The sequence below is a fragment of the Vombatus ursinus genome, unplaced genomic scaffold (assembly GCF_900497805.2).
Source record: "Vombatus ursinus unplaced genomic scaffold, bare-nosed wombat genome assembly UNPS02014828.1, whole genome shotgun sequence".
Classification (NCBI taxonomy): domain Eukaryota; kingdom Metazoa; phylum Chordata; class Mammalia; order Diprotodontia; family Vombatidae; genus Vombatus; species Vombatus ursinus.
Genome location: NW_020954606.1, coordinates 1408757 through 1433155, shown reverse-complemented (window position 1 = coordinate 1433155; position 24399 = coordinate 1408757). Strand labels below are relative to the sequence as shown.

General features: G+C 37.7%; 1 protein-coding gene across 1 annotated transcript in view; it reads right to left on the bottom strand.

Moving 5' to 3' along the window:
- PCSK1 (proprotein convertase subtilisin/kexin type 1) overlaps nucleotides 1–12608 on the bottom strand; it is a 51325-nt gene extending 38717 nt beyond the window's left edge. The window contains exons 1-2 of the mRNA XM_027838495.1: nucleotides 12429–12608; nucleotides 8564–8668 (exon numbers count right to left, since the gene is read on the bottom strand). Coding sequence (XP_027694296.1) covers nucleotides 8564–8668; nucleotides 12429–12608 — 285 coding nt within the window. The remainder of the gene's footprint in view (nucleotides 1–8563; nucleotides 8669–12428) is intronic.
- Between the last annotated feature and the right edge of the window lie 11791 nt (nucleotides 12609–24399).

Here is a 24399-nt window from a genome sequence, read left to right as displayed (position 1 = left end):
ATAGAATAGTCACACATTCATGCTTCTGTGAATTTGAGCTTGAGATATGCACCTGGTAGAAAGTGTGCCATATGTACCTTATATAAAATGCAACATAAGTAATATTAAATAATAATGCCCTAAACATTTTAAACCCTGACCATAGGTTTTAGAAAGTGTAAGTCTTTTTTTATGGTTTCTTGTCTTAGCTTTTTCTATACAAGGATTTGAATGAAAGAAAAAAATCCACTCAATATTTTAGATGTTTCTACACTATCTAAAAAAGTGTTTGACTAACGGAATGAGGGTTTTTTTTTCCATTTCTCTGGGATGATGGTCAGTGTATGTCATATAATTTGCTTTTATTTTTATTTAAAAATAAAATAAAAATTTTTATTTTCATTCCATTTTTCATTTAAAAGGTTGGGCCTATATAATCTCCCAACTCCCTTGCAGCTTGAACATTCTAAGATTCTCTAATTGTTTTTTTTCAACTGCATCCACACCATCAGATGATAAACAGCTTATATATGTATGATACTTTTAAGGCAACAAAGTACTTTCCTCAAAACACTCCTATGAAGTAAGTAGACCAGGTGATTTTTCTAGTAACTTAAATGATCTTAACTCCCAAACTGTGTCTGTCTCTATTTGCCTAGCCCCTCAATCTCTTTTGGCTAGGATTACCTACCCATATGTGTTTGGTTTATGTATCATTTAGTTAAAGCTGACATTTGTAGAGCAATTTACAGTTTATAAATGTTTGATATACACTATCTCATTCATGTATGGATTATCGTCACAACACTTCTATGACGTAGGTAGTATTATTCCCACTTCACACATAAGGAAGGTGAGGTTCACAGGCATGAAATAAACTGCTCAAGGTCACATGATTACTAAATGGTGAGAACTGTGGCTTCAAGTTAGGACTTCTGACTTTCATTCCAATATTCTTTCTTCTTCATCATAGAATCACAAGATCTCAGGGTTGGAAGGGACCTTAGAAGCCATCTAGTCCAAACTGTATCTAATCAAGAATCCCCTCTACAACCTATCCGAGAAGTAGTCATCCTGCCTTAGCTTGAATACAGCCATTGAGGGGGAACCCATTAATTCCCAAGGCAGGTCATTCCGCTTTGGGATAGCTCTAATTGTTAGGAAGTATTTCCTTACATCAAACCTAAATTTGTCTTTTTGTAACTTTCACTCATTGCCCTCGGTTCTCTTTTCTGGGGATGAGTAGGACAAGACATTTCCCTCTTCCATGGGACAGCCCTTCAGATAGTTAGAAGATGCGATGTTGTGGTTTTAAGTATTCTCTACTTCAGGTACAACATTCCCAGTTCTTTTGATCTCTCCTACCGTGTCATTAACTAGAGGCTCTTCATCATACTGATTGTCTTCCTCTGGACATTCTCTTTCCTAAAATCTTGTGTCCAGAATGTGACATAATATTCCTAGTTTAATTTGACTAAGGCAGAGTACGGGGATTGTATGAACCTCCACAATCTTCAACATAAATCCTCTCTTAAACTTAAGATTGCATTCACTTTCTTGGCTGCCCTATCATACTGTTGCCTCACACTGAGCTCACTGTTGTCCACTAAAATTTGAACAAATAGCAACGCATGGTAAATAGCCTTAGTTGTCTTTCTTGTACCAGGCAAGACTTTTAACAAGCAAGGCTCACTATTATATTAGTAAGACCCATTTGCTGAGCAACAGGAGCCTTTCCTCCCTACCTAAAATGTTACCTCTGTTGTACCCAAAGTGGAAGTCCAGTGTGTATTGGGATTTAATAAATGTAAGTGAGAACTCATGAGTTAAATGTAAAAGTAAAATTGGGGAAAATAATATGAAATAAACTATAAAAATCAATCACTGAGTTCATCTTGATGCTTCAATTAGAAAATGTGCTGTGAAACTACCATAAACATTGGGAGGAATTCAGGAACTAGAAATTACTCACTAATGAATTATTTTTAAACTGCATATATCTGAAAGCAATATTGTGTCAGCTTGAAATATATCCAATGCTTAGAATAGACTGCCCATAATTTAAATTAGTCTTCTGGAAGTAGGCTGCTAGGAAACAAGTGTTTGTCTTTAGAGAAGAGGGTCACTTCCAATTGGAGAGTATTCTAGCACAATCTTAGGAAGGGAATACATAATTGCATTTCATTTTAAGTGATAATTTGAATGAAAATCAGAAAAAAATGTAAACAAAATGCACTAAAATGAAACTTAGAGTTCGTTTTGCAAACGTCAGTCAGAGCAATGAAAGGGGGCAATCATTGAGATTTGATTTACAATTCTGAGAAGCATAGTTACAGATAATGTCATTCATGTAGCAGTCTGCACTAATTTCTGGGAGAATGCAATTTACATGATATAGCAAATTGGAAACATTCTTATTATAGATAAAATTTGGATAAGGTAATTGGGGACCCCCCAAATCAGGAAGTGTCTTAAAGGGGAAGGGCTAGCAATAAAAGTGGAAACAAAATAGGAATATTATTTATGCTATCATAAAATTTATCTTGGTTAGGATTTTATTAAAGGATAAGTAGCTACCCGCTGTGGATCAACGCCTAACTCTTCTTCACATTCTCTCTTGTTTTCCTGTAAAGACCATAATGGCTCCAAGAGGGCAATAACACATTAAGAATAAAATTAAGCTATTTGATCTTTTCCATGGATACTCTGAATTCAAAAAGCCTTAGTTTCTCATTATTCTGCCCAATCACCCTTTCCTCTGTGAGTTTAGAGAAGGGGACAGAGGGAGAGGGTTGAACTGTGTTGATGACAGCTGTGGAGGTCAGTCTGGCTTCAATATGTGCTATTGTTTAACCAGAGGAACCAACATGTGTGGCCACAGTGCCTGGAGATAAGACCCCATGTGAATGCTGATACACATCCTGCAAAAAGAGGTCTGGCCTGAGGAGAGGAAAGGAAGTTGTCACTGGAAAGGGACCCTGAAAGATATTTGCTTGTGTTTGTCAAATACAAAGACACAGAATGCTGGAGCTAGAAGGGACACCTAGTCCAGCTCATTTATCCAGGTTAAAAAAATAAAAACAAACAAAACTAAGGCCCAGAGAGGAGTTGTGACTTGCTTAATGCTACAGAGTTAGTTAAGGATAGAGCTGCAACTTAAACCTGCATCTCCTATATCCCAACACACTGCTTTTTCCATTAGTTATTCTAGTGTTATCTACTTCACACAGAATCATTGTATCAAAGAATGTTGAAGCTGGAAGGAAGCTCAGAGATCATCTCATCCAACCCTTTCAGTTTTACAATTTACAAAGGACTAAAGTGCTAAGACCAAAGTAGAGGGAGAGTTGGTGCATGACTTTTTGTCCACAGATGATTGTGCACTCAATGCAGCCTCTGAGGATCAATTCTCTTCTGCTTGTGTTAATTTTGGCCTAACAAGTAACGGCAAGAAAATACAGGTTCTCCATCAGCTAGTACTGTACCATCCATAAGTAGAACCACTGGTGACAGCAACTGGAGAAATTTTGAATGCTGTTGATAAGTTCACTTACTTGGTAGTAGACTTTCCAGGGATGTACACATAGATGATGATGTTGATGTATGTATTGCAAGAGCTATCTCAGCTTTTGGGAAGCTCCAAAAGAAAGTGTTGGTGAGAAGAGATATTAAATTGCCTACCAAACTGAAGGTCTACTGAGCCATTGTGCTGACCTCATTATTGTATGCCTGTGAAACCTGGACAGTGTATCAGTGACATGCCAGGAAACTGAATCACTTCCATTTAAATTGTCTTAGAAATTGTCTTAGAAAGATCACCTGTCAAGATAAGACACTGAGGGCCTTTCTCAAGCTAAACTGCCAAGCATTTAAACTCAACTGAAGAGAATACAGCTCTGATGGGCTGGTCATGTTGTTTGAATGCCAAGACTATGTTTGCCTAAAAGACTATTTTACACAGAACACACACAAGGCAAGTGCTCATATGGAGGTCAGAAGAAGCAATATGAGAACACTCTCTCTGAAGACCTTTCTTTCTTTTTTGGGGGGAGGGGCTAGGCAATTGAGGTTAAGTGACTTGCCTAGGGTCACACAGCTAGTAAGTGTCAAGTGTCTGAGGCCAGATTTGAACTCAGGTTCTCCTGACTCCAGGACCGGTGCTCTATCCACTGCGCCACTTAGCCACCCCTCTCTGAGGAACTGTTGAATCAATTGAGTGAGATGAGAGACACAGGCAAAGGACTGCCTAATATAGCATGCCCACGTCAAAGAAGGCACTGAGCTTTATCACTGAAGCAGAATTTCAGTAGCTCAAAAGAAACATAAGATGCTCAAATTTAGAGACTTCTCCACTCCAAATGTTCATGTAGTCTGTCTGTGCCTGAACTGTGGTAGAGCCTTTCAGGCTCATATTGATCTGATCAGTCACAGATGGACAGACACACTACGTTGACTTGTGATAGAAATGTCATTTTGTTCCTCTTCAAGAACAAAGGACAACAACCAACCAACCAACAATGGAAGAAACTGAAGCGCAGAAGTGAAACAGTTAATGGCAGGGCTTGAACTAGAGGTTAGGTCTCCTCTCTCAGTCTGGTGTTCTTTCCACCAGATTGTATTGGCCTATCCAGAGATACTGAGTATAAATGGCATTTCTGGAATCCACACGATTCTAGTAGGCACATGCTATACACATCTAGAAAATTCCTTGGCCTTTTCCAACCTGGGCTGCCATATTAGGATCCCTGAGTTTAACAGTGAACTGTGTAGCCAGTCAATATATCAGAGCTGGGGCAAATATGGAGGATGGAGGTGGAGGATTAAGGTGGGGAGTGGAATCTGACTCATGCATTCACTGAATTATAGAATCATAGAATCTCAAAGGGATCTCAAAGGTCATCTAGTCCTTATTTAAAAGTAAATACTGTCTATACTACTTCCCGCTGATAGATTGCTTTCTTGACTAGGTGGTATAGTGGATAGAGTTCCATGCCTGAAGACAGGAAGACCTGAGTTCAAATCTGGCCTCAGACATTTACAAAGTGTGACCCTGGACAAGTCACTTAGCCTTTGTCTCAGTTTCTTCATTTGTTAAATGAGCATAATAATAGCACCTACCTCCCAAGACTAGTGAGGATCAAATGAGATAATAATTGTAAAGCACTTAGCATAGCTGGCACTGTGTAAGTTCTATGTAAATGTTGGCCATTATCATTGCTGCTGCTGCTGTTGTTGTTGTTGTTAAAGACATTTTCAATCTTAGCTTCCATCTCAGGAATGCTATTGATTACTTGGGATCCTTAAATTAGCATAAGAAGCTGTGGGGTTGATACAGATTCCAAACACAACCCCTTCCTTGGAGGAGTGTGAGAAGCAGCATTGAAAAGACTACTTACTGGATATGGAGGTAGGAGAACTAGATTTCAAGTCTTACTTCTTGTATGATCTCTAGCAAATTACTTCATGAGAAAGGAAGAACTGAGTTCAATTCTCACCTCTAATACATATTGGCTGTTTAGCCCTTGGCCAGTCAATTAATTTCTCCCCAGATGACTGAAGACCATTTGTTGATCTCCATTGGTGTAGGGAATGTTCTCATCTGCATTTCCCCATACCTATGATATTGTAAGATACAGGGAAGGATAATGAGGGGATTGGACTACCTGCCCTCTCAAGTTCCTTTGAGCTCCTGGAGCACTGAACTTGGAGTCAGGAAAACCTGAGTTCAAATCTAGTCTCCGACACTTAATAATTGTGTGACCCTGGACAAGTCACTTATCCTCTATCTACCATAGTTTCCTCATTTGTAAAATGAAGATGTTATCCTACCAACTTCCCAGGGTTGTTGTGAAGATAAAATGAGCTATAGCAATTCTATCATCATCATAATCATCATCATCAAATCTATTAAGTTCTATGGTAAGTATAATCTGACATAGCTACATAGTGCTGAATAATAAAGGCTAGAAACTAAAATAAATCGATTCCTCGTCTATAAACTGAGAAATTTGGGCTTGATGGTTTCCAACATCTTGTCTAACTCTAAATCTATGATCATTTATTGCATGTAAATTCCTACATATGCAAGTTCTCATAGGTAGTAATTTTTTGGGGGGGGAGGGGTGATTTGAACATAGGTTGTCAGACTCCAAAATCAATTGCTCTTTTTTTTTTTGGTTTTTGGAAGCTGAGTCTCCCTATCTTTCCCATGCTGGAAGTACAGTGGCCACCCATGGTGGGGATGTTTTTGGAAGGATCATGTGGCACATGATACTTCACTCTGAGTGACTGCAAGTGTATTTTCTTGACAGATATATATATATATATATATATATGTATATATATATAATGTGTGTAATTTTGTTTATTTAATATTATATGATGATATTAATTAATATATTATGTATTTAATATTAAAATATTTTATAAATTTTATATATAATGTGTGTGTATATATATATATATATATATACATATATACATATATATTGGGATGAACCAAGTGAATGCTCTAACCATGTTGATAAGTACTAACAACAAATAGCTCCAAAGGCAAGGTATCAATCAGAAGCAAGATATCTCATATATAGCCCAAAAGAAAATAGCCACAAACAGCAGCATACTCAAGAGCAAAAGCAGCTTTAACTGCTAATCAGACAATAGGCACAATGTGCCCAGTATGGAAAAGAGTACAGTTCAGATGGACAGTAAAATATTATATACAGTTATTGACATTGACAATTAATCCTTAAATACAAAAAAACCCCATCTGATTATGTATATATGTATGTTTCTGTATGTGTACATAGTGTCTCCAAAGTCTTTAATAGCTTAAAGTAGTTATTTCAATAAATAATAATAATACAGCTATTTGAATAGCTATTTAAAATAAGATTTAATAGCTTAAAATGCACTAAGACTTTTGGGACACTGTGTGTGTGTATGTGTGTGTGTGTGTGTGTGTGTGTGTACACATGTATGCTAGCCTTGTGAAATGTCTTTGAGAGTTATTAGGTAGATTAAGTTTATACTAGAACCTAGCTGTGGTAAAATGGAAGAACCACTGGACTTAGAGCCAGAAGTCCAGGGCTGATTGGTATGTTGACTCTGCCACTTATTAACTGTGCAATTTCAGATAAATCTCCTAAGCTATCTTGGAATTGATTTCCTTGTCTGCAAAATGGGTCTCTACTGACCTCAGAGGGTTGCTGTAGGGAAAGCTTTTTATAAATTGCTATGTAAATAAAATCTGTTTCATGATTCCTGGTCTAATGTGAAGATCGGTTAGGTATTTTAAAATATGTTTATATAACAAATATCTGTATTTGAGGTAAGACATATGAATAAGACTTTAGTGGAGGAATATATATTATACTTGATATAATTATGAAAAGTAAAATTTTTATATGTAATTATACATAATTATATCTTCCACGATATATAGTCCTCCACTAAACATATGTGTATGTGTGTGTATATATATATATATAAAACACATATAAATATACAGTTTTAAACTAAGGCAATTGGAACATCTTGCATATGTATATGTGTGTGTATATCTAAGTGTATATGTGTACATACATATATATGTGTGCACATATGTATGTGTGTATAGACATACACACTCCCTAAAGTACAAGTCCAATTATGTCACACACACCCCTTCTCAATAAACTACCGTGGCTTTCTATTGCCTCCAAGATCACATTTGAAATGCTCTGTTTGCTATTCAAAGGCCTTATAACCTACCCTCTCCTACCTTTCCAATCTTCTTACGTCTTAGTCCCAGACATATACTCTTCAATCCAGTGTGACTAGCCTCTTGGTTGTTCCAGGAACAAGACATTCCCTCTTTCAGTTCTGAGCATTTTCTCTATCCCCTATGTCTGGAATGCTCTCCTTCCTACATTCCACCTACTGACCTCTCTGGCTTCCTTTAAATCCCAACTAGAATCCCACCTTCTACAGGAAGGCTTTCCCAACCCCTCTTAATTCCAATGTTTTCCTTCTGTTAATTATCCCTCTCCTTCTTTTTGTATTCCCAGCACTTAGCATAGTGCTTAATAAATGTTTGTTGATTGATTGATAGACATATTCTTATTGAATCCTTATTCCTCTGTCTTAACTTGAACAGTGGAGGTAAGCCTGGCTTCTTGGAGGTTGTTCCAAAAGCAAAACAAACAAAAATCATCCCTGGCAGGTATTAGCAAACTGCTGGTCCTGAGGCTCATTACCAGGAGGGCTATAGGGAGATAAATTTGGTGCAATAACAAATCTCAAAGACTTTCTATCAAGTCCTTAGAGGGACTGCGCTCTGGGTTGGAAGGAGCCACAGGGACAAAATCACAGATATTTGCAGTATGAAAGTAAGTATACAATAGGCATATTATATTCATTCATGTTTATCATCTCATACAACTTAACCCAGAAATACTATTTTTTTAGTGAAAGCATGTACTTTCACTAAGGAAAATTATAGACTAAGTCTAATCATCAGAATAAAAGTGCATTGGCTTTCATTAGAATGAAGGAGTAGGAAACAAGCTGGCACACTGGCTCATAGAGAAATTAAAGAACTTACTCGATCATCATCAGATAATCTCTTCGTGATGTGAATGGCACTTCTTCGAGACCTTCTTGGTTGACTTTTATGCCTGAATAAATAGTGATTTTCAAGTGATCCAATCTACAAGGTGGAGAGATTTCAAAATAAAAAATTCATTTCTCAAAGAAGCACGTATCTGAAAAACGTAACCAATTTCAATTGACCTGTAAAGGATGGCTTTTATTTAGACTGTTCTTTGGATTTTAAATTAGGATTTGCCTCTTCATAAAATCATAGAGGTAGAGCTGAAGATCAGTCAGCCAATAAACTTTTATTAAATCATGTATCAGACATTCTAATAAACACTGAAGATACAAAGAAAGGTAAAATATTGTCCCTGCCCTCAAGCAGCTCATAGTCTAAAGGGGAAGATAACATGGAAACAGCTATGTATAAATAAACATGATATAGACAGGATAATCAACAGAGGGAAAACACTAGAATTAAGAAAGGGGTTTTAGAGGCCACTGATTTCAACCTTGTCATTTTACATTTGGAGCAACTGAAACAAAGAAAGACTCAGTATTTCAGGTGGGATTTGAATCTGTTTTCCTAACTGAAAGTGCCCTTTCTGCTACATCACACTACAGATGTTCACCCTTCTTTTTTTGGTAGCACATACATGAATATAATGAACCTCAGTTGTGGAACATTTTGGTTCATTCTATATTAATGGAAAAGAGTCTGCTTCCATTTAGAGGCAGAACATTTTCATAGGATATTGCTTCCCACAATGCTAGACACATAGAAGAGATTCAATAAATATTTGATGAATTCAATATAACTGAGAGGAAATAAATGTTTTTTCTTCTTGGGTACTATTTAAATAGACAGTGTTATAAAGGCTATGCTGATGATTTGTGTTATTGTCATAGCCATAGTTATAGGTACATACATTTGAGTCAGAATGATTATGTTCTGCAATGCTGATCATACTTTCATTGGAAGAGTTAGTTTTAGTCACTACAAATGCCTTGAGAAAAATAATCTTCATAATAAATGCTTTGCCATTCAGTGTGTCTATTCTAGTTGATTCCCCATTATAAACAATTGACTCAACAAACATTTATTAAATGCTAACTATATTCAAGGAATTGTGCTAGGCACCAGAGACAAATGTTGGGCATTTGGTACAGTGTCCTACAAATGGTTGAACCTTAACAACCCAAAGTGAAGATCACTCACTGGTGACCCTCCCAATTCTACTTCTGCCTTCACATACACTCTTAACCATGTTGAGTAATAAACTAGGGCAAATGGCTATCTAAGTCATTGAGAGTGGATTGTGTAAGAAATCATGAAGTGAGGGGAAGCTAGGTGGCAAAATGGATAGAGCACTGGTCCTGGAGTCAGGAGGACCTAAGTTCAAATCCTGCCTCAGACCAGACACTTGACACTTACTAGCTGTGTGACCCTGGGCAAGTCACTTAACCCCAATTGCCTCGCAAAAAAAATCATGAAGGGAAAACTGTGGCAGAATAATAATAAATATTCCACTGAGAAATTCTGTAGGGAAAAAAAAGGCCATGTATGCAAGTCATATGCAAATAACTGTGAGCTATTTTAACCATCTGTAGGTGACAATTCTTGATTTGTTCTAATTTTTAAAAAATTGAGGGGTAAGGGAAAAGGGCAATGGAGTTAAGTGACTTGAACAGGGCCACACTATTAAGTGTCTGAGGTCTGGATTTGAACTCAGGTCCTTCTGACTCCAGGGCTGATGCTCTATCCACTGCCCTACCTAGCTACTCCCCATTACTAAAAAAAATCTTAATATTAGATTGTAAAAACCTTGAGGACAACAACTGTGTGAATTGGGCTTGTAGCTAGAAGGAATTTGCGTCAAACCCTGCCTCAGACCCTCAGGTCCTACCACAGTGCCTTGTACAAAGTGTAGGCAATTAATAAATGTTTGTTTGGAACCGAATTGGATTATCATATGGTTTTGTTTTCATATTATAGGTAGTCTCAGAGACAGAAGGAAAAAAAACCCCAAACAACCTGGATTCAAGTCTTAAGATGACTATATTTAGTCCTTTCTCATTCTCACACTCCAGTAGGGTTGCGGTTCACTTGTATGACTCTAGGCCAGTCACTAAATGCCTTCCTGCCTCTAGGCAATTATCTAAGACTACAAGTTGTAGAACAGATGATGATCGTTATTCTTCATTAGGAGTCCCCTACACCAATGAAATCTCTACTACCAAAAAAAATATTGTTTCTAGGATCCATTATGCCACGATGCCCTGTAATTGTGAACATGCCTTATCATTCCATATTAGACTCTAAACTTTTTGAGGGTAGGAACTGTTATTTTTCATCTTAGTATCCCTAGCTACAGAGCAATGCCTGGCACTTAGGAGAACTTCAAAAATATTTGTTGAATTGACTTGTAGTTCTACTGAGGAAAAGAATTTTTTTACCAGCACGTGGATAAAGGGAAAGGAATATTAGACTCTGATTGGAACCTTATATTTGGTCCTCATTTTATTCCTCCAGTCCCTCCCTGTACAAAGGACTGGGAATTCTGAAGGATTTTACTTGATAGTGGGATTGCCGATTATTTCAGACCCAAGTTGAAAAATGTAACCACTGGAAGTGCAATGTACTTGCTTGCATTCCCTATTGGTCTCAGTGGATAGAATTAACAATTACACTGAAACGTAAATCCAGTTACTCATCTGTGGCTACAGCAGCGTCACGACCACAACCTCCGGGAAAACGCGCCAAAAAAAAAAAAAAGAAAAAGAAAAAGAAAGTAAAAAAAAGAAGAAAACAGGGGGAAGAATGGGGGGGAAAGTACAACTCCCTCATCGTCCGCTCAACCTATCAAGTCACTCACCCCTATTCACAGTAACTTCCCAGGCAGCGAGCGGGGATTTTAATTTAGGAAAGAGAATAATTTGTCACTGAGCCTGGCAGATAAACACTTCCCCCCAGCTCTCTTATTCACCACTTATTTCTGTGAATCTGAGACCCACTTTTTCTCAGGCTCTTCCTTCCCAGGAAGGGAGACCCCTGGCCATAGCGATTACGCACCTGGCAGAAGGACTAGATGGTCCCTTCCCCAAAGTCAGGTAGTTCGAAGCCTCGGGTGTGTGGGTGTGTGAGGGGATAGTGGGGGCGGGAGGCAGATGGGTAAAAGTTGAGAGCCCAGACTTCGCAAGTTTCCCGGTGAAGCATCTGTACAACCAGAAAAGGTGGGCAGGGCGGGGCCTGGGACCCGGGGGGCGGTCCCCTAATTCAGTACAATGCTCCCCGACAGTTCCGGCAGTCTCCGCACCCCTGGAGCTTCTTTGGGATTCGACCCGTCTCAGACTGAGTTCTACCTCAGTAGCTCTGGCATGCCCCCTTGCAGCTGCTGGGACGGCTAGCCAATATCACCAAGGCCTGCCTTGCTTATGACGCTGCCATATTGAAAACAAGGAAGCAGCCAGCTGCTCCTGACGCAGACTGGGTCGAGGCTCTAGGAACTGCGTGCGTCGGGACTCCTGCCCGGCGGGTCCCGGGAGTCTGGGTACACTGGGAATTCCCTAGGCAAGGGGAAGAGATTTCACTTAGAAACCGCACTGGGACGGTTTTCGATCTGAGAGCAGGCAGTGAGTGGGAAAGAGAATAGCATCCAGTTGCACAAACATGCTTCTGCCGGGTCGCACCCATAGAAACGGCAAGTAATGCATGCATTTCTAACAGCCCGCACAGAGAAAGGACCAAGTCAAGCAGAGCAAACCTCATTTAGTGCTAACACGACTAGAAGATTGGCAGGACCGGCAGACCCCAACATATAGACAACTACACCTGCCCCGAGCACCAGAAAGTAACTTGTGAAGTGCAAGCTTACCTGTCCAAGAAGGTCGTAACCCAGCTCCTCTGCTATCTCTCTGGCTGAATTTAGACCCCCAGGAATCTCCGCTGCCCATTCATTAACGAACTGTTTTTCTGCTCTACCACTGTACATTGCACACCAGGAGAAATAGAGAGCAAAAGCAATATACTGCAGAGACCAATATCTCACATCCATTGCACACACACGATGGGAATAGGAGGGAAGAGAAGCAAATATAGGAGAGAGACAACCAAGAAATCAATCTTTCAAGATTCAGACGCTGTTGGATCACTTCTTGCTCCTCGTTGCTATGCTAACGGATAGGAGGTGCAGAAGTAGGAGCTTTCCAGCAAGCGCACAGCACAGCGCCTCTGTCTCTGGGCTGAATGGAGCCCCAACCCTCCGGAGCCAGAATGGAAATGAGTGTTTACACGTCAAATCGACGAAAGCCATCTCTGACGTCAGATCTACCTGGACTAAGATCTTGATGGTATTCCCGGCGGGGTAAGGAAGCGGCCAAAATAAAGCAGCGGGGGTTAAGAAAAATCGTGAAACCGTTTGCTTGGCTCTGTGAAGGCGGCTGCCTTTTCTATCCCTGTAGCTATCTCGCCATGAAAAGAATATACATCTATCGAAGTGAAATGCCCCATTTGAGTACCCCAAGTACCGATCAGTTTGAGGCACTCATGATTGCATTTGTTTGTCTGATTTGTTTGTTTTTGTTGTGCTCGTTGGAGACTTGATTTCTGCAAATATCCTGCAGAAATCACAAAAGTCTGTTGTTGAGTTGAGAATCTTTTAACAGTGCAAACCTAGGGAAATGGTAAATAGCCTTTCCTAAGAAGTCAAACACTTAGTCAACACTGCCCATTTCAGAGAAGGGGTGACAGCAATGTGCTGTCTTTTTGAAACTATCAGGTTTTCAAATATGCCAATTTTGGTTTACTGATTTATTTCCTTCCATTTCCCCCCATAGATCATCACTACAAAACAAAACACGAAACTTTATTATAAGAACCATGCGTGACCTTGAATATATTGTCAAATGTAATATCTGAGCTTTAAAAATAAATGCAAATGAACATCTGAGTTTGATAGACTACCTGAAAAGAGCTTGCTTTTTTCTCACGGCTGAGACGGAAAGTGGGCAAAAGGTCCCAGACATTCTTGTCTTTTGTCCTCTGGGGAAGAAAGAGATCATAAATCCAGTAATTTCCCTTATGAGGACAAAAACTTAGTCCTTTCACTTTCCCACACTTTTCTAGGTTCCTTTACGTGGATACTCCTCTAAAGCAACACCCCTAGTTTTTCCTACTTTGTACAATGGAAGAAGTTCATCCTAAATTAAAAGAATAAAAGAACTTCTAAATGAAATCCACAAAGGCAGGAACCCGATTCTGTTTCCCACCCTCCATTTGCTGATTCCGCACAGGATTAAATAAACGTGGCTCTGAAAATCACAGATTCAAAATTTCAGCACCAGAGTCTGGACAGCGTTCCAGCGTCTGAGGGAGAGCAGCCTTCCTTTCCCCTTCCTCCCTTTTATTTACTTATTTTTTGACCAGAGACCTCTGCAGTTATTAGTTTAGGTCCAAATGTGACTTTCATTTCTCGCCGCACCCCGTCTCTCCCTCCCCCCGCCTAAAATGGACATTGGATGTTGGGGTGTTGCTAAATTTATATCTCTAAGGCCGGGGGATGGGGGGTGGGGTGGTGTGGTTTAAATTCCTCTGTGGAGTAGAACTGCAAAAGAAAGAAGAGTGAAATTTTTAGCCTGCTGCTCTAAAGAGGAGGGATTGTAGCTTCTAACAGCCTATAGATGGAGCTCTACTTGAGTAGGGAAGAGAAAAAAGTGAAAGAGGAATGAAGGGAAGGAAAAAGGAATCAAAGAGGAAGAAAAGGAGAGGACAGAAAGATTCATGTGCAAGTAAGCAGGAAGGTATATAAAATTAACTTCGATCCTCAGTGAAGCTCATTAATGACTATCCATAATCCATTTTTTTTCTTTCTCTGGTTAAGCACCACTTGTTTTATGGAGTTTAATGGAGTTGCTAGAGTCAATTTCTAAAATGCTTACTTGATTATACAAATTGTAAATCTGTCTATTTAAAACAAATCACACCAATACATTTAAGCACGTAACATAACATGTTTTCATAATATGTACATTGAAAATTGGAAAACTAATTGGAGCAGTCATGGAATACTTAATGCCAATACTTGCCCTAGACATAGGGCTAGTGATCCCTGGATGAACCTGCAAAACTTTCTTGCTAGCTTGACTCAACAACAATGGTCATCTCCTTTATGGAACATATAACTATAGCTGTTGTGTACACCTTCATTTTACATATTTCAATCACATCAGAAAGTCTCATTTATGTTAGAGAGAGGCATTAGTAACCCCAGGAGTGAGATTTTATCTATGTTAGACAAGTGTCCAATAATAATGCTATATAGCACAGGACAAGAACATTTTTATTTGTTTTTATTGCTATTTAAAAATGGTACTGGGGGCAGCTAGGTGGCACACTAGATAGAGCTCGGGCCTTGGAGTCAGGAGGATCTGAGTTAAAATGCGGCCTCAGACACATGACATTCATTAACTGTGTGACCCTGGGCAAGTCACTCAACACCATTGCCTCACCAAAAAGCAAAAAGAAAAAAATGGTACTAGGGAGGTTCTCATTCATCAGGCTTTTGTCTCATATGGAAGAACATGGTTTTGATTATTTCATGGACTAGAATAAATTTCCACAATGTTGCTAAATATCAATACAAACATAAAAAGTACCAGTTAATTCCTTCTCTTTTAATGGACTCTTTTTTTCTCATTTTATTTCTAGAGAAGTGATAGCTCTCCTTCTAACCAAAGTTAGCCTTTCTACTTTTGACCTTGGTCTTCTTTCACATTTCCCAGATCCTCTCTCCATCAAATATAACTTATCTTTTGTGCAGCTTCAATATTTCCTACTCTGCTATATGCTTTATCTATACACATGTCCAGGTCTTCCTTGTAAGTCCATCCCTTGATATTACCTTAAGCTATTACCTCATTTACATTTTACTGTGAAATTTCTAGAAAAATAAAGTTACATATCCTGTCTTTACCTCTTCACTGACCACTTGCTCCCCAACTCCTTGCAACCTGGATTATATCCCATGAAATTGCTCTTCCAAAGGGGACTGATCATCTCCACATACCAAATCCAAAGCTTGTTTCTCAGTCCTTCTCCTCCTTGACCTTTAAGTATTATTTGAAACAGTTTACCACTCCTTCCCTTCCTGATAATGTTTACTTTCTTGGCTCCTATGATACTACACACTCCTTCTTTACATCCGTTTCAAAGACTTCTTTACTTTCTCACCCTCTTTAATGTAAGAATTTTCTCACAAAGCTCTATCCATATTTCTCTTCTATTTACAGACATAGAATTTCAGAGGTCATCTAGTGCAACCCATACCTTAAAATGAGTGCTGTCGACAACATCCCCAACTTAGTGTCCAATCTATACTTGAAGGCCTCCAGTAAGAAGGAACCAACCAAGAAAACCATCTGAAGCAGCCCATTCCACTCTTGGACAGGTGTTATTATTAGGAAGGTTTTTCCTGCTACCAAGCCTAAATTTACCTTTTTGTAGCTTCTACTCATTGCTCCTGGTTCCTTTCACTATGATTAAACAGAATAAGACTAAAGCTTCTTACAAATTACAGCCTTGCAAGTACTTGAAGACAGCTATCATAATGCCCCTTCATGAATCTTCTCTTCCCCAGGCTAACCTCCAACTAGTTCCCACATAACATTATCTTAAAACCCACTATCATTCTGTTTGCTAGCCTCTGGATGTTCTCCAGATTTTCAATGTCCTTCTTAATTTGTGGTGTACAGCACTGAACACAACTGTGCAGATGTAGTCTGACTAAAGCAGAATACAGTGAGACTATCACTGCTCTATTTCTGGAATCCATCCCTCTCAATGTATCCCAAGATCTCATTAGGGTTTTGTTTCTTTTTTTGGCTGCCATATCACACTTTTGACTCATACTTTTCATACAATCCACTAAAATACCACATCTTTTTTTTGAGGTAAACTACTGTCTAACCATGCTTCTCCATCTTGTACTTGTGAAATTGATTTTTTTAACCGAAGTGTAAAAATTTACATTTATCTCTATCAAAGTTTATAAGATTCAGTCCAATGTTCTAGACTGTCAAGATTTCCTTAGACTTAGAATATTATTTAAAGATAATTAGTAAACATATTGGAAAGGAAGGAATAATCACAGAAATCCAAAATTTTCCTAAGAATCAGAATCTCTCTGTCTCTCTCTGTCTCTCTCTCTCTGTGTTTCTCTCTCTATGCTTTTCTCTCTCTTCAGGACATTTGTTATTCTCCAATCTTGGTCTTCTCCTATTATGTTCTTTGCCATTTTTCAAATATCATTAACTCCACAATTATATAGATATGATTCTCCTAATCAAAAATGTAAATCATATGGCCCAGGTAACCTGAATTCATCAAAGGCAGATAAGTGTTATCTTATTATTTCCTCACTTTTCTTGTGTATCAATTCCCTATTAGTTATTTTCATTTGGTCATTTCCAAGTCAAAGGTCATTTACTTACAAAGAAAAAAACAGCAACAAAATAAGAATTTGGCAGTTCTGCCTTCTCTCAAACCCAAGGTTAGTGATGTCCATGAGGTCAGATATGTTTCTCTACATTTGGACTTCTAGATCATCTTGTTCATTGGCAAAACTTTGTGCATTTGTATAAAGACATTTTAGGTAAAGAATTTTACTAACATTTTTCTCTGATTTCTGTCTTCTCTGAAATTATGTGTCTCAGCTACTAGTCTTCTTTCTAAAATGTTTTGTCTCTCTATGGAATCTAGATTGGTTGACATATGTAGCTGATTAACTTCCTCCCTCACAATACTTTTTAATTTAATCTCTCTTTAATTATTCTTTCAAAATGTGAGACAAGTATCTTCTTATCATCTTTTGTTTTATGAACTAGATCCTTAACCAGGATTATAAATTGTTTCTTTCCCAAGATCTTGTAATCATTGGCAATGCTTACTAGGTTCCTTCTGGCAGTATCATTTGTCTCCATGTGAATCACTAGATGTGGGTATTGGATACCCATTTTTACAAGTCTTGGGACATTCTCTGTTATGGGATACGTGCTCTGGGAGTGCAATGGACATTGCTATTAACAGGTCAGCAAAAATTCTCCTCACTTCCTCTCATCAAGATGTCAACACCTTCCATTATTTTCCTCTTCCTCTGATCTCTACCTGAATAATCTCAGCATTGATGTTCTACTTCTAATATTCCTTGAAGAATAAGCAGCTGCTTGTTCTTCAGAAAATCTTTTTCCTCCCTCTTTAAGAACAACTGTGTATACACATATACATAAACACACACACATATATGTACATAAACATGTGTGTGCACACATATATACATATATTTCTTAGCTCTAAGTGAATGGTAGGTCTTTGTCTTCCTTTCCTCCTATGTTTCAAATTCTTCTACACTTCATCTTCCAAACTTGGGTCAGATTTCCTCTCTGTCTCTTTAGATACTTTTCAAACTTTTCACCGCCCCTCTTTTGATTTTTAAAAAATACTTGATTGTCATTCATAACATAGAATGTGGAATCTTCTCTTCTAGCAGAGAGACTATCCTGAACTTTGAATAAAGACAGAAGCCACTTGGTAGCAGCAGAAATTTAAACAGAGCATGCTCATTGTAAATTACTGCAAAATTCTTGAGGTCCTTCACTATGATTGTGATCCTCAGTCCTTGTCTTTCCCACTTTTTGTGAGTATATATAGTTAGGTATTATTAACACCTCATTGAAACATTTATGCCATTTTATTATCTCTTTATACTTTCATAATATTTCATCAATTTTTAACAATTTGACAACTACACTGAACTTTCTTTCCCTAATCTCATTAATATCTTATCTTGTTTTTAGCAATTTGTTTTGTTTACCTTTTGCTAACTTTGTCCTAACAAATGCCTTCTTTGAGTCTTTGTACTCAATTGTTTTCCTCTTTCAGCCGAACACTTCTTCTTTTCTCCTTAAGCCTGAGTTGTTCTTCAATTTTTTCAATTATTTCTCCTTTACAAGTTTAATCTCTGATCTTCACTACTACTAAGCTCTTCAATTCACTTTCACAATTTATTTATCCTTCTTATTCAATTCTGGTTCTTCTCCATCGCCTTATGTCAGACAACACTCTCCTTCAAAAGCTAGAAGTCTTTTCTTTCATCTTACCAATTCATATGGCATTCACCATAAGTTTGGAATAGATGACTTTCCATCATATATCCACAGCTTTGTTCTTATCTTCCTTTTTCTAAAATGAGGTTATTTAGACATTCTATTTCCTGATCTATTAATCTAGGTAGTTTGTATTTTTGTAAATATTCATCCATTTCAACTCAGATTGTCAGATTTATTGGCATATAATTGGGAAGACTATTTCCTAATGATTGCTTTAATTTCTTCTTCATTTTGTGGTGATTTCACTCTTTACATTTTTGATACTGGATAGTTGGTTTTCTTCTTTCTTTTTTTTTTAAATCAAATTAACCAAGGCTTATCCATCTTATTGTTTTTCCCCCCATAAAACCAGCTCCTAGATTTATTTATTAACTCAGTAGGGTTTTTTCAGTCTTATTAATCTCACCTTTGATTTTTAAGATTTCAATTTTGGTGCTCGATTTAGGTTTTTTAATTTGTTCCTTTTCTAGTTTTTTTTTAGTTGCATGTACAATTCATTGATTAGCTCTTTTTGCATTTTGTTGATGTAAGAATTTAGAGAAATAAATTTCCCCCTAAGTGCTGCTTTGACTGCATTCCATAAATTTTGGTGTATTGTCTCACTGTTGTCATTCCCTTTAATGAAATTAATGACTGTTTCTATGATTTGTTCTTTGACACACTTATTCTTTAGGATTAGATTATTTATTTTCCAATTAATTTTCAATCTAGATTTCCACTGCCCTTTTTTGAATGTAATTTTTATTGCATTATGATCTGAAAAGAATACATTTATTATTTCTGTCTTTTTACATTTGATTGTGAGGTTTTTATGCCCTATTACAGGGTCAGTTTTTGTGTAGGTGCTGTATGGTGCTGAGAAAAAAGTATATTCCTTTCTGTTCCCATTCAGTTTTCTCCAAAGGTCTGCCATATCAAACTTTTCTAATATTCTATTTACCTCATTAGATTCTTTCTTATTTATTTTTTGGTTGGATTTATCAAGTTCTGAGAGGGGACAGTTGAGGGAGGTTCCCCACTAGTATAGTTTTGCTTTTTATTTCTTCCTGTAAGTCACTTAACTTCTTTAAGAATTTGGATGCTATACCACTTGGTATAGATGTTTAGTATTCATATTGCTTCATTGTCTATGGTACCATTTAGCAAGATGTAGTTTCCTTTCTTATCTCTTTTAATTAGGACTATTTTTGCTTTTACGTTGTCTGAGATCAGGATTGCTACCCCTATTTTTTTTTTACTTCAGCTGAAGCATAATATATTCTGTTCCAGCCCTTTATCTTTACTTTGTGTGTGTCTCTCTACTTCAAGTGTGTTTCTTGTAAACAACATATTGTAGGATTCTGATCTTTGATCCACTCTGCTATCTACTTCCTTTTTATGGGAGAGTTCATCCCATTCACATTCACAGTTATGATTACTAACTGTGTGTTTCCCTCTATCCTGTTTTTGCTCCTGTTCCCCCCCCCTTTTACCCTTTCACACCTCACCAGTGCTTTGATTCTGTCTATCACCTCCCCGTATCTGCCCTCCCTTCTGTCAGTCCCTTCCCCTTTTTACTTAATTTCCTCCTGGCCTTCTTCCCTGTTGGGTAAGATAAATTTCTATATTCAACTGATTGTGTATAGTACTCCCTCTTTGAGCCAATACCGATGAGAGTAAGGTTCAAGTGATGCCCATCACCCATCCTCCCATCTTCCCCTCCACTGTAATAGGTCTTTTGAGCTTTTTCATGTGAAATAATTTACCCCACTCTATTTCTCCCATCCTTTTGCACCCAGTCTATTCATCTTTCTCATCCCTTAATTATTTTTATGTCATTCCCTCAAATTCACCTTAAACCCATGCCCTTTGTCTATATATATTCCTTCTAGCTGTCCTACTGGTAACATAATTTTTAAGAATTGCAAGTATCATCTTCCCATGTAGGTATGTATACAATTTAGCTCAATTGAATCCCTCATGTTTTCTTTTCCCTTTTGGGTCTTGATATTGGAGATCAAATTTTTGGTTTAATTCTGGTCTTCTTATGAAAGTTTGAAATCCTTCTGTTTCATTGAATGACCATTTCCCCCCTTGATATACATCAAGGGAAATGCTTAATTTCACCAGGTAAATGATTCTTAGTTGCAGTCCTAACTTCTTTGCCTTCTGGAATAATGTGTTCTGTGACCTCTGATTTTTTAATGTTGCACTGCTAAGTCCTGTGTAATCCTGATTATGGCTCCCTGATAATGGAATTACTTCTTTCTGGTCCCTTGTAGTAATTTTTTCTTGACCTGATCTGAAATTTGGCTATAATGTTCCTTGGAGTTTTTATTTTGGGATCTCTTTCCTGAGGTTATTGGTGGATTCACTCAATGCCTATTTTGCCCTCTGGTTCCAGGATATCAGTTTTCTTTGATAATTTCTTGAAAGATGCTGTCCTGGTCCTCCTTTGATTATGGCTTTCATGCAATCCAGTGATTCTAACATAGTCTCTCCTGGATATATTTTCCAGATCAGTTGTTTTTTCCATGAGGTATTTTACATTTTATTTTGTTTTTTCATTCTTTTGAATTTTTTTGATCTATTCTCGGTATCTCATAGAGTCATTAGCTTCTATTTGCCCAACTCTATTTTTTTAAAGAGTTGTTTTCTTCAATTAGCTTTTGTACTTTCTTTTTTATTTGGCCAAGTGTATTTTTTAAGGAGTTGTCATTTTCCAGTGGATTTTGGTATCTCTTTTTCCATTTGGCCAATTCTACTTTTTAAGCAGTTGTTTTCTTTATCCAAGCTATTGACTCTTTTTTCATAATTCTCTTCCATCACTCTCATTTCTTTTCCCAATTTTTCTTCTACTTATCTTATGTGATTTCTAAGCTCCTTTTAAGCTCTTCCATGAGTTCTTTCTGGGCTTGAGACCACTTCCTATTTTTCTTTGGGGTTTTGCCCAAAAGTGTTTTGACATTGTTGTCCTTTCTGAATTTGTTTCTTGATCTTCCCTCTCACTATAATAACTTTCTATGGTCAGATGCTTTTTTGTTGTTGGTTTTTGCTTATCTTTTTTGGCATTTTTCCTTTCTTTTAAATTTGAGCTCTGCTCCTGGGTTGGAAGGAGCACTGTCTCAGGCTTCTTGTGCCAGGGTTTACAGATCCTGGCTGTTTAACTGGTGCTGCACGGATGTTATCCTGAGGCCCACAGGGGACCCTTGTATCTGATGCTGCACTGACAGAATGGGGTGGAGCATGGCTGGCACTTCTGGAAACCATAGGGGTTTGATAGCTTGCCTGGTGCTGAGCTAAGGTCCTACTCTTAGTATTGGGTAGGTGCTGAAACCAGTGGGGGTGTTTCTGCATTTACCTGGGCATACAGTGAAGTATGTGGCAGTCTGGCCACTGGAGGCTGCCTATTTGTCTGGGGCTATGCTGAAGCACAAGGAAGTCTGGCCTCTGGAGGTTGCATGTTTGCCCAGGGCTATGCTGAAGCATGGGGTGATTCTCAGAGCTGGCATCTGCCCATTCCCCTGGCTTTGCTGAGGCATGGGGGCAGGGGGTCCTAGTGTTGGTGTTTACCTGCACCACTACACTTGAGCTCAGGCTCTACCACTGGTTTGCTGAGGTGGGGCTTGCTACTGATTTGCTGGGATGCTTCCTGTCCTGGACTGTGTTTTCCTTTTATCCAAATGAGACAGACCTTTCCTGCCAACCTTCCAAGTTTCTTGGGCTCAAAGATTGTGTCATTCCATCTTTTTGCTGATTCTGCTGTTTCAGGATTTGTTTTGGGGAGCTACTTTATGGTTATTTGGAAGTGAATATGAGAAAGTTATGGTGATTTACTGCTTACTCCACCATCTTGGCTCCTGGAAGTGGTTCCCAACATTTTTGCCTCTATAGTGTTTCTCAAATTCATGCCTTGCCATGAATTTACCATTCTGACTGCCATTGACTTTTTTACTTCTTGCCTGGACTATTACTAATTGTGTCCTAACTGATTTGCCCACTTCTCTCATTCCTTTGATCTATCCTGAACACCACTGATGGATGAATCTTAATTAATTAATGTATAAGTGTGGTCAGATGGTAATGACCTATCATAGAGATTTTTTAAAATTTCATACCATTAGATGAATCTATGAGCTGCCTTCTTAACCTCACTCATCAGCAATGGACACCACCTTTATCTTATCTTTTTTAAATTTGTTTTTTTTAATTTAAATTTATGGAATAAAACAAGCATTTCCATAACATAGTACATTAAAAAAAGATGATTGCACATGAAACTACAAATCTATTATGCACAACTTGCTATTCCTTTCAAATATACAACAAACTTATTATGTAATTTTTTTTTCTTTTTTCTTTCCTCCCCACCCCTATTATTAGATACAAATAGGTACACACATAATTGTATGTAAAATTATCCTATACATACTTCTATTTATCAGTTCTTCCTTTGGATACAGGTAGCAACTTTCTTCATATGGCTTTTATAGTTAATTTGGGCATTTCTAATAGTCAAAATAACTTATTTGCTGAAAGCTGTTCTTCAAATAATATTGCTGTTACCATATACAATGTTCTCTTGGTTCTGCTCATTTTGCTCTTCATTAAGTCATGCAAGTGTTTCCATGTTTTTCTAAGATCATTGAGCTCGACATTTCTTATGTCATAATAGTAATCCATCACAATCATATGTCACAACTTGTTTAGCCATTTCCCAATTGACAGGTATCCCTGCAATTTCCATTTCTTTGCTACCACAAAGAGAGGGGCTATAAACATTTCAAAACATATAGGTTCTTTTCCTTTTCCCCTAAACCATCTTTGGAAATAAACCTAGTAGTAGTATTGTTGGATCAAAGGATATAGGTAGTTTAATAACTCTTTGGGTATGATTCCAGATTGCTTTCCAAAACAGTTGCGCCAATTTGCAATTTCCTTACTTATCAGACTTATGGATAGGTGAACAGTTTATGAATAAACAAGAGATAGAGAGCAAAGTTAGGTGCAAAATGGATAATTTTGATTATATTAGATGAAAAAGGTTTTGTACAAATGAAACAAATACAGTGAAGATCAGAAGGAAAGCGGAAAATTGGGAAAAATTTTATAGACAGTTTCTCAGATAAAAGTCTCGTATCTAACATACATAAAGAACTTTGTCACATCTGTAAGAAAATGAGTCATTCCCCAATTGATAAATGGTCAAAGGATATGAACTGGCAGTTTTCCAATGAAAAAATCAAAACAGTGTATAGTCACGTAAAATGCTCTAAATCATTATTGATTAGAGAAATGCAAATTAAAACAACCTTGAGATATCATTTTACACCTACCATTGGCTAAAATAATTGAAGGGGAAAGCAAAAAATGTTGGAGGAGATGTGGAAAAATTGGACACCTCCTTTAAAGTAGTTCTAGTCTAGACTTGACTTAGGCCAGTTAAGAGGTTCAGGTTCAACATTAGGATGAAAATGAGACCATCACAACAAAAGGTTTGTTTAATAGATCTATGGAAAGGACAGAAAGGATACAACATTGATTCAGTTGGGAGTCACTCCCCTGCCTCCCCACTTCCCATAATGTCATGATTATCAGAATCATCTGTCAAACCTGTGGAACCCCTGACACCTGACAAACCTGAACCCTTGACATGTGAATTTATGTTTCTTGCACTGGTTTTTGTATTTAGGTAGCCAGGAAGCT